Consider the following 10,854-nt stretch of genomic DNA (forward strand, 5'->3'; position numbering starts at 1 on the left):
CAACGCCTTCGTGGCTTTGCAGCAGCAGCGCCGTATCCTTCAGCTTCAACGGTGAGAGTTTTAGAGTTGGGTTCCGGGCGAAATCAAGGTGCGTAGGTGGGGCTTGGTTCATTGCGAGGGCGATGGCGTCGTTGATAAAGGCCGGGCGCGATGCGACCCTCAAAGTGAGTATGAGTGCGCTGCAGATGAACGTTATCCCAGACATGGTGTTGCGCTTCGGCGTCAGGAAGCTTTTGGAAGGGAGGCTTAGCGAGATTACTAAGTCTACATTGGAAGCGCAGATGCAAGAGCTGCTCTCGTTTGTACAGTGTAACGCTTCGACTCCCTGAACACTTTTTCTCTGAGACCTTTTCTGTGTTGGAAACCAAATGGTGCCAGTGATAAATTGTGTAGTCATGGAAGTATCTCCTTGATTCCTTCCCAGATTCGTCTGTGGGCTTTTTCAAACTCTAAGATTGAATTCATGTATGTAGTTTGGATCAATATAGCGCTTGCAAAGTGTTGCAACTGATATTTTCCTCTCTCCTCGTTCTTTTGTATGTTGATTATCTAGACATTTGTTACAGTGTTGACTATTCCTCTTATTTTTGAATTGTTCATACAAAGTCTGCTGCTCGGTGTAACTCTGTAGAAAGTTTTATTCCTCTCGCGGAGCTCCACACGCTTCAGTAGGGAGTTCAAATCATGAGTACTTCATACACCATTTGATAGCACTGATGTTAAGAATAAACGCATAACGGTAGCGTTGTAATGTGAGCAGCATTGAAGCAAATGCCAATTGCTGTGCACATGGAGGATGCGAACACACAACATTATGAAGTTCCTACGGAGTTCTATCATCTAGTATTAGGCAAGCGACTTAAATACAGGTACTATGCCCCTTCACCCAATCTTTCCTATGATCACTATCTTTCGAAAGCATCTGGTAAACCTGAGCCTGTGGATGAAGTGGAGTAAGTTTTGAAGAATATGTGCATTTTTTATGATATTGCAGTTCTGCCTACTTTCCAAAGAAGGACTCCACCCTTGATGAGGCCGAGGAGTCTATGTTTGCGCTTTACGCCGAGAGAGCTCAGCTTCAAGATGGGCAGTCCGTCTTAGACGTTGGCTGTGGGTGGGGCTCCCTCTCGATGTATATTGCGGAAAAATTTCCTAATAGCAATGTCACAGGCGTGTCGAACTCAGAGACTCAAAGGGCCTTCATCACTGAAGAATGCCGGTAAATAATGTTTTCGACATTGTGGTCAAAAGGCGTGAATGCTAGTCTCGGTTGCTGCTTCTTTTTTTTTTTTTTTTTAATTTTTTATTTATTTATTTTGTTTTTCTGTTTTTTTTAGGCAAGAGCCTCTAGAGATGTTGATTGTCTGAGGAGCATGCCAGATCTTCGCTACGACTAACCCTTAAGATCGTGATCTGTTTCTTGTTTGGTTTTGCAGAAAACGAGGATTATCCAACGTGACAATTATCACATGTGACATGAACGTCTTCAACATTGACAAGTCGTTTGATCGCATTCTGTCCATTGAAATGTTTGAGGTGGGCTAGTTTCCTTCACTTCATCTGTATTCACTTCATTTGTACGCAGGTCTTCAGCTCATCGCCCGGAGTTAAATTTACGATTTTGATTTTGTTCATTTTGACGGTGATATTAGTAACCTAGTTCTGTGACCTAATCTCTGTTTTACAGCACATGAAAAACTACGAGAAGCTTCTGAAAAAGATATCTTCGTGGCTGAAGCCTGACGGTCTTCTCTTTATACACATATTTGTGCACAAATCTATTCCTTATCATTTTGAGGTATGTACTGAAGACTCTTTCAATCACGAACCTTGTAAATTGTTCTCTAGGCATTCACAGATGAACAATACTTTAACAATCAACGGGTCTGAGAATTTACTGACACTTTCAGGACAAAGGAGAAGATGATTGGATGAGCCGAAACTTTTTCACGGGAGGAACCATGCCTTCTAGCTCTCTTCTGCTTTACTTCCAGGTTATAATCGACTCTTCGCATTTCGAAGTGTTGAACCTTTAAGAAAGATATGAATAGAAGTTTATTTGTTGGTTTCTCATACTCATTAGAGGAGTGGTGGTGTTCATGTCGTACAGGATGACGTGTCAATTGTCAACCAATGGTTTGTAAATGGAACACACTACGCCCGCACCAGGTATGAGAGGCTCTTGGACCATGACCCATCTGGTATTTATTAATAAAACTCGTGCCTTCAACAGTACCTGGCGGTTGATGTTTGGATATTATGTTTGCAGCGAGGCGTGGTTACTGAAGATGGATGCCCAAGTGAAAGTTATAAGACCAATTTTTGAGAAAACTTACGGTGAAGGTGAAGCAACGAAGTGGATTGCCAATTGGCGCACGTTCTTCATAGCTGTTGCAGAGATGTTTGCTTTCAGAAATGGCGAAGAGTGGGGAGTGTGCCACTATCTCTTTAAGAAAAAGTAAATAATCTCGGGAGTCTGACTGCAGATGCAAGAATGTTTCCCTCTGTGGAAATTATTACAACTGATCTTGCATGTCAGCGACCAGGGCTGGCACATGAGGAAGCTTTTTCATTCCAGCCTAGGACGGGTTTGACGAGTTTGTGTTCATTGGTTTACTTAGTTTTAGGATGAGGTTTTTCCAGGAATATGTCCCGGGGAAGTGCTGGATCATTAGACATTGCTTCTGTAAAATAAATTCTGCTTTAGGTAGTTACGGTATTTGACCGCACACACGCGGGGACGCTTGCACCGGAAGGGTATGGGAAGGACTTACATGAGTGGGATCTAAGTCTGGTTAGTGACCTATAGAATTAAGCAGAAACTGACGACATTCATCACACTTCTGGGTAATTTTAATTCTGCTGTTGGTGCCCTTGACCCGGAAAGGGCATAGCACGAAAGAATTTTGCAGACTATGTTATATTTTTTTGGTGTATTTGTCTTGTTTTCGAATGATTCATGACCGAAGCACCTATTATAATATACTAGTCGATTGATTTTGAAACGGTATGCCTAGCACTTCCTCATCGTCCTGGCTAGCGAGATAAAGCTTTCGAGACATTGGTCAGTAACCAGGCTGTCTATTGGTTACTAACCAGTCTTAAACCTGACAACACAGACTCTACTAAACACTACCAGTTTCATACCCCAACCATGGAACAGAACAGTCTTCTATACGTGCGAGCCCAGACATCCAGAATTGAGTCAGATTTGGACAATCTCATACAGGTTACAACTTCATCAAGACGAGCTGGCTAGCGTCACCAAGACGTCATCAGTGTACAGACTCCAGGAGAGTCATCTATAATGGCGAAGCAGAAGAAATCAGTGCTATCAAAACAAGACAGTCTTCGGACATTGTGGTAGGTGAGAGTGTTCCATCACTACTCACTCACTCATCGACGAATACCATCGACTACAGTAGATGTGTACATCGACTACAGTAGAATTGTGTGTTCATTCCTTGTGCTCTGCCCGATGCCTCTGTGCAGCACCGCAGCAGAGGTTTCTCTGGTTAAGTAAACACTATTCTTTTGTCATCTCAAACACTAGAGAGACAGGAGGTGGTGGATAAGGCACTAGTTTATGTCCATGGTGTTTTAGAATTGATCACTGGCAGTTTTTCTTTTGTGTTTGCAAAGTATTCATGTTTTTCTCTTTTCTTTGCCTTTGGTTCTCCCTTGTGGACAACACTTCTCATATCATCCCATTTACTGTAAGCAGCACTCAACGTTCTTCATTGCTAATGTGGGCATACTAAAATTTTAGATTTTGTCCAATCTATAAAAAAACAATTCAAATATATTGTCCAAAATTTTTTGGTCTATTTTAGATATACACCAGTTTTAGAAAATATATCATGTTAAAGTTTAGTGTAACATTTAATAGATGATTTACCATCCTAGTAGCTAGATTTAATATTATAACATATATTAGATTAATTTGATATTATTTTTTATATTCTATCATATTTTAGAATATTTATCTAATATACTAAGGCTTAATGTTGGCATAAAAGTTAGTCTTATTTTATTAGATTTTTAATTTTTTTTAGCTTATACAACAAACTAATGGTCATTGTAAATAATAATAGCATCAATAGCTGTTTCTTTTGAATAAGCTTGCAATAGCAAACTTATTGTCAAAAATATTTATTTTTTATATTATACAATATATACGTGTCTATTTAGAATTAAGACAATCTTTGAATGTATATTAAACTTTAAAAATTTTATTAACTATTATCAATAATTTATATTAGTAAGTTTATAAAATTTTATAAAATTTATTTATTTAAAGTTTTTTCTAAATAAGAAAAATACTATCTTACATTGACTTTGTAATCAAGAAGAGTTTGGTTTATACCATTTGTAAACAAAGTATTTCTTATTGGTCAATATTATATGCAAAAATTAGCTACCAACAATATATTAATAATTTAAAAAGGATTTTTTTTCTTACTACTATAATTGCAAAAAAATCAATAATGTCTCTTATATTATGACTTCCAAAATTCTTGAAATTTTGGGTAGTACTAATTATCTTGTATTAGCATATGTTAACATTGATAATAATGTGATAAACTAACTTTTAAAAATAATTTTTGACAATGTCAATGATGATAATATTTTAAAAGTAATCATATCTCTAATACTCTCTTATCAATGATTCTATGGTTTTGTTAAGGATATAAATCTTGACATATCAAAAGACAATATATTCATGTGCTACTAAAGTCAAGAGAGAATAAAGAAAGAATATATATTTATAAGATAGAAAAGAACTAAAATAGTTATTTTCAAATACAAAGGGACTTGAAAATGTTAAACCAATGGTCTCAGTCTTGTATCTATATATACTAGCTATAAAGAAGATCTTGTAGAAGCTTTTTAGAAATTGTAAGGCTTATAGCTCAAGCATCAAGTTGTAGATTCCTTCTAAAACAAATTCTTAAAAGTAAGAGACTTGTAGAACAAGTTCAAATTGTCATGTGGCATATCTACGAAATTCTGAATATCTAATTTGCCTCTAAGAAACTTTCTCAAATTGTTTGAAGGAAGATACTATCTTTTGAATAAATTTTTATACACTTCTATTTAAATTTATTTACTTAATAATATGAGCATTTCTTATATTATACCATGATAAGAAGACCATCCTATTATTTTATCATTATTAGAGCTCTTTTATAGCTATATTTAAATAATATATTATATATTCCACTTTCTATAGTACAAAATTTTAGTAATAACACTATACATTGATTATTTCTATGAAGTTTGTAGTATCAAATATATTGTATCTTACCAGTTATTTGATAAAGGACATGTCTCTCTTAAGGATCTTCATCACAATTCTAATTTTGTTTAAGTTGAGACAACCTAAGTATTTTATCTAAAAATCTTACAAATGATAACTCTACATATGAATTTTTCAATTGTTGGTTCTCAATGTTATAAAAAAGTTTTATAAGTTAATCCTTAATTTATTATTATGTTGTTAATGGTTGGTCTTTGATTTTGATGGATATTATTAATAAAATACAATAAGAAGCTCTAATGTATTTGTGAGTTTTTCAAATGGCTACTATTTACATTTACTAACATCATATTTGCACCAATATACAAGATAATATAATTTATTTTGGTACTACCTTGAATCTAAAACTTCTTTTTTTTTAATTTTTTGGTTGTTACATATTTTAATAGAAGGTAATGGTAACTGCTTTCTTTTATATATATTGATTGAAATATAAGATTTTATTAGAGACATATAAAATATAAAATGAATCTTTATAAAGTATGGTAATTATAATTAATATATAATTTGATTAATTTTAGTTTTAAATAATAAATAGATCAAGCCTCTAATAATCTAATTTTACATAAGGTTAACTATTCTTGATATTACAATATAGCAATCATATCCTACCACCAATTTTAAATATGGTTTTTTTTTTTTCTAAAAATATTAAGATTTTTTTTTTAATTATTATTCTTGAGTCTTTTTTAATTATGTCTTCATTGTTGTATGAAGCCTAAATATTATTTTTATTTACTTTAAAATATTGGATTTTAAACTTTTAAAAAGTCAAAAATATCAAATTATCAATGACAACCATAATTGAAAAAATATTAAATAGAAGAATATAACATATTTTCATATAGAAATTCTATATATAATAAGATAATTATCTAATTGTCTTAGTTATAATTGATAATATATAAAATTTATTTCTATGATTATTAAATCATATTTTTTTTATTTATTTATCAATTTAAGAATAAAAGAATAAAAATAATTTGGTAATAATCTTTAATATGAAGAAGAGTGTTTTCAAAAGTCTTGATACAAATTAAGGTCTTCAATCAAATATAATATCAATAAAAATTATCAAATTATTTGAAAAGAAATGTGTGATATTAAATACAAATTATAACAAAGACATGTTATAACAAGCTTAGCAACAATTTAAAACATAGACTAATATAAAATACTTAAGATTCTTATAATTAGTAGAACTTGTGATTTGATGAAGAACACCTTCTAGGTAGTGAATCTATTCTTAGAATGAATCTACAATAGCAAGAAATTCTTTCTTTTAGATTTCATAATCAATTTCAGTTACACAAAATTTTCTTTAAAAAAAAGTAATAGGTTAAAATCCATCATTTGCATCAATTTGTGATAAAATTATATCTTATGCAAAATTTAATGCCTCTAATTCTAAAATAATTTAGATGGTATAAAATGGTCATGTATATATACAACATGCATTAAATGTGTTTTTGCATCTAAATTCTTTGATTGCATTCATACATCATAATAATCTCTTTAATTAGAGGTTTGATGCACAAATCCAAAATCATGTTGCAATTGATTCATTATAGCTCATTAGAGCTTTGAAAGGAAGAATCATTTCTTTAACAATGCTCAAGAGGAGAAGATTAAGAATCTGATCCAAGATAGAGCTAAAATTATGTCAATAGTGTTTTATGTAAGACTCATATCTTTGCTTATTAATGTTAAATATATGGATTTTCAGGAATTGAAGAGTGCAAGAGAGACATATTTGGCAAATTAGAATGCTATCAAGTTGGTTACTATGACCTACTTTCATGAAATTTTTGGAGTAAATTACAATGACATGCATGGCAAATTGGTTTTGAAGTGTTTAAGTCTTGGAGTAAATTACAATGATGTGCATGGCAAATTGGCTTTTGAGTGTTTAACAAACATGTGCTTCTTAGAAACTCCTTTCTATTTGTTATCTAAATACTTACACCTCATACATAGTACATAGAAGCCATGGATCAGAGCATGTCTGGAAGCGCTTCTTAAGAGGGAGCTTGAGTAGTTTAACCACTATTAGCCAACAATTTGATAGTCGAGCATAAACAACACCTGCAAATAGACTTAGCTAGGGATGGTGGGCACGACGACGACGACAACGCCGTTTCTTGGAGCGACTTTAAGGGCAGCAATCGGCATCAGAGGCTGGGAGGGAACCAAAAGCAGGAAGCACAAGTAGAAGCAGCACGTAGTAGAAGCAGCACAAGTAGAAGCTTCGCAGTGCAAAGCAAGATCGCCTGAACCTCCGATCATGCAGATACTTGAGACCACTAGGAATCTGCTTTGTATACGCCCTAACTTAATCATAACTTTCCGCGTTTTTGTCTGTTCTCGTTTTATTTGTTTTGAGCTTTGTTTGGAATTTGTTTCCTCTCAGATCTCGTCGAGTGGATTCAGCTTCTTCTTCAATAAGTCCCACACTGAATTCCGGAATCAACTGCAATACCCGATTTAACTGCAATACCTGAGCTACCTGCCGAACTTGAGTCAACTGCAAAATCTGAATCAGAACAAGAACAGGCTAGTTCTGTTGAGGCAAGGGTAAAGCATTATGGAAGTGGGAGAAAATCGAAAATACCTTCCGCCTTGAATATTGACAAATTTGAGGAACCTAGTATCGTCAGTACAGGAAGATCACCTGGTGTTGTTTCGAAGGGATCACCTTGGGACAACTGGTTTAAAGGTGGCATTATCGGCTCTGGAACGTTTGGCTCAGTGTATGAGGGTATTGACAACGATGGAATGTTTTTTTGCCGGCAAGGAAGCATTTCTTCAAGCTCAAGGGCAGGTTGGACAAGAGGCTATCAAGCAATTAGAACATGAAATAGCACTTCTTAGCGATATTCAGCACCCAAATATTGTTCAGTACCTGGGTACTGGGATGATGAGAAACTCTATATTTTTTTCTGGAGCTAGTAAGCAAGGGCTCAGTGGCTAGCTTATACAAGAAGTATTGTTTCTTCTATGATCAAGTTAGGGCGTATACAAAGCAGATTCTTAGTGGTCTCAAGTATCTGCATGATCGGAGGATCATACATAGAGATATTAATTGTGCAAATATTCTCGTAGACTCTAATGGAGTGGTTAAGCTAACCGACTTTGGGATGGCTAAACAAGTAGATAAACTGGGTCTGCTGAAGTCATTTACGGGTAATCCTCACTAGATGGCTCCAGAAGTGGTTAACCCCAAGATGCAATACAACTGCTTGGCTGATATATGGAGTTTAGGATGTACGGTGTTGGAGATGGCAACCGGCAATGAGCCATTTGGAGAATTGGTGTGCCATAGTGTATTTTGGAAAGTAGGTAATGGGGAAAGCCCTCTTATTCCGGAGGATTTTGAGTATGAGATGAAGGACTTCATCTCCAAATGTCTGGAAGTGACTGTAGCAAATCGTCCTACTTGCGACATGCTTCAGACACATCCTTTCATTACTGGTGAACCGATGACTGGACCATTGAAACTAGTGCCGATGGCTTTAGGGTCCCTAGAAAGGCTAGAAATCGAATTTTAGGAGCTTCATCGGGAACGCCAAGCGCCTCTGTCCATAGATTCATTACCTCAGTTATACTGTGAACGGTTTGGTAAAACTCTGCAGACAGAAGGTTATCTCATTGAAAGCCAGCGGCATGGAAAAACTGGTTACAGCCTTGCAAAGATACCGGCTCGCTTGAAGAATATTGTGACTATCATTGATAGGTACGTGCCTCTGTCGAGTTCTAACTTTTGGAATGTCGGTCGTGTGCCCGTTGTTTGACTCTCTTCCCATGCTACAGTATAAATACTGCGAGTGAATCAGTTCAATGCCTTATTTGAAATGGATTTCAGCACGGCCTCGTTCGCCTGTGCCCCTCACCTTTTCTCCTCTCTTAATCGTGCATCGGTAAATTGCTTTGTGCAATCATGTAACTTCATTTCCTTGATTATAGGATGTATTGAATCTGATGTTTGAATTGCACAAATAGTGTGCAGGTGCGCAATGGTTTGAGGTAGGCAAACAATGCCATGTATTGTGTATGTGACTGTAGGCTAAATTCTGGGAGATTTGATTCTTTAGACCCTGCAAGTGAAAGTGAATGCTTCATTTAGAGTGCATGTTGGATGATTGATTCTACAGCGTTCTCCTGTGCTTATTGGATTGCAGGATTAGCAATATGTCACGTATCTTGTCAGATGATTATTTATGCTACGACAATTAGTGCTCTGTCTGCGCTTGTGAGAGTTAATCTACACACATTCTTAGCAACCGTTGAGTGCGAAAGTCGGATCACTTAGGCCTGTTGGTAACGAAGCGGTGAGTGAGCGGCAATTATTTGTCAAGCCGAGGTAGTGGGGGTCTTGGGGGTGCCCACGGGTCTACCGAACTCTCTTTCTATATCCGAGAGGTGGAAAGGAAGGGCACGAGACAGCAGAGGAAATACCTTTCTTAGAGTGGGTGTGGGCAGTGGTTCATTCAGACACAAGCAGACTGGTGGGTGCTGCCAAGGATGCGCATTGGTCCGACCATCGCAGAGAGGATTTGGTAGAAACCATCCTCTCCCCTCGTCAATACCTGGCCTGGAGGCCTTCCAACTCAACCCAACTCAATCGACTGGTTCGGGCGATCTAAAAGAAACATAATAAAAAAATCTCTATCTACATAATAAAACAGGTTATGAGTAAAATAAAGACATGAAAAAGCCTTCTCATTGGCCAAACTCAAAGGAGTTGTTAACTAGCAAAAACCTTACGTAACTTATAAGAAGAACTTTAGTTTATTATTTGTACACCAGATCATTTTACAACTTTTCTATGCCCAATGGCATGCATTTTTATTAGTAATATATATAGATAGAGTTTTTTTTTTTTTTTTTTTTTTTTTTTTTTTTCTCCAAAGAATTATATAGTATGAAATATGAAATATGAAATAGTAAAAATTGGAATAATTATTAAAAAAATTATAATTTTATTATTTACTTATTTATATAAATATAAAATATAAGTGCTTATTTTATATTTACATTAAAAACATGGAATTAGAACTTTGTCTTTTATTTATTTATTTTACAAAACAACTATTTTGCCTAAATTTGTTTTTTATTTTTTGACTATTAAGTATTTTAATATTTCAATTAATAAATGATGCCATTATTAGTTTTTTCATGCACTTTTTAAGTTATAATTTTTAAAAAATATTTTAAATTTTTATAGCATTATATTTAATATTGTATATTTATTTATCTATTGATTTTATTAAATTAAAAAAATTAATAATATTAAAATTTAGAAGCTTCAATTCTAATACAATATTCTTATTTAGATAATTCAAAAGTAAGATTTTTTTTTTTTTTTTTTTTTTTTTTTTTTTTTTTTTTTTACTAATAAATTGATATTCAAAATTATTCTATTTTGATTATTTTTCTTTCTAAAGTTGTTAAGTTTCTAAATTTTTATAAGGCCTCCTACAAATGAATTTAAATGCTTGTTGAATTATTTTTATTGACTCTTTCATTTCTCATAT

General features: G+C 34.4%; 1 protein-coding gene and 1 pseudogene across 1 annotated transcript; both read left to right on the plus strand.

The window, feature by feature from the left end:
• Positions 1 to 2,916, plus strand: LOC112294004 ((S)-coclaurine N-methyltransferase). Its single transcript, XM_024544070.3, has 8 exons — positions 1 to 309; positions 761 to 869; positions 995 to 1,219; positions 1,437 to 1,536; positions 1,688 to 1,798; positions 1,911 to 1,994; positions 2,111 to 2,169; positions 2,270 to 2,916. The coding sequence occupies exons 1-8, from the start codon at positions 123 to 125 to the stop codon at positions 2,460 to 2,462; spliced, it is 1,068 nt and encodes a 355-aa protein (XP_024399838.1). The 5' UTR covers positions 1 to 122; the 3' UTR covers positions 2,463 to 2,916.
• Positions 2,917 to 7,777: 4,861 nt separating this feature from the next.
• LOC141046413 (mitogen-activated protein kinase kinase kinase 1b pseudogene) lies at positions 7,778 to 10,230 on the plus strand (annotated as a pseudogene).
• The last annotated feature ends 624 nt before the right edge of the window (positions 10,231 to 10,854 follow it).

Source organism: Physcomitrium patens, chromosome 17, assembly GCF_059467195.1.
Source record: "Physcomitrium patens ecotype Gransden chromosome 17, ASM5946719v1, whole genome shotgun sequence".
Lineage (NCBI taxonomy): Eukaryota > Viridiplantae > Streptophyta > Bryopsida > Funariales > Funariaceae > Physcomitrium > Physcomitrium patens.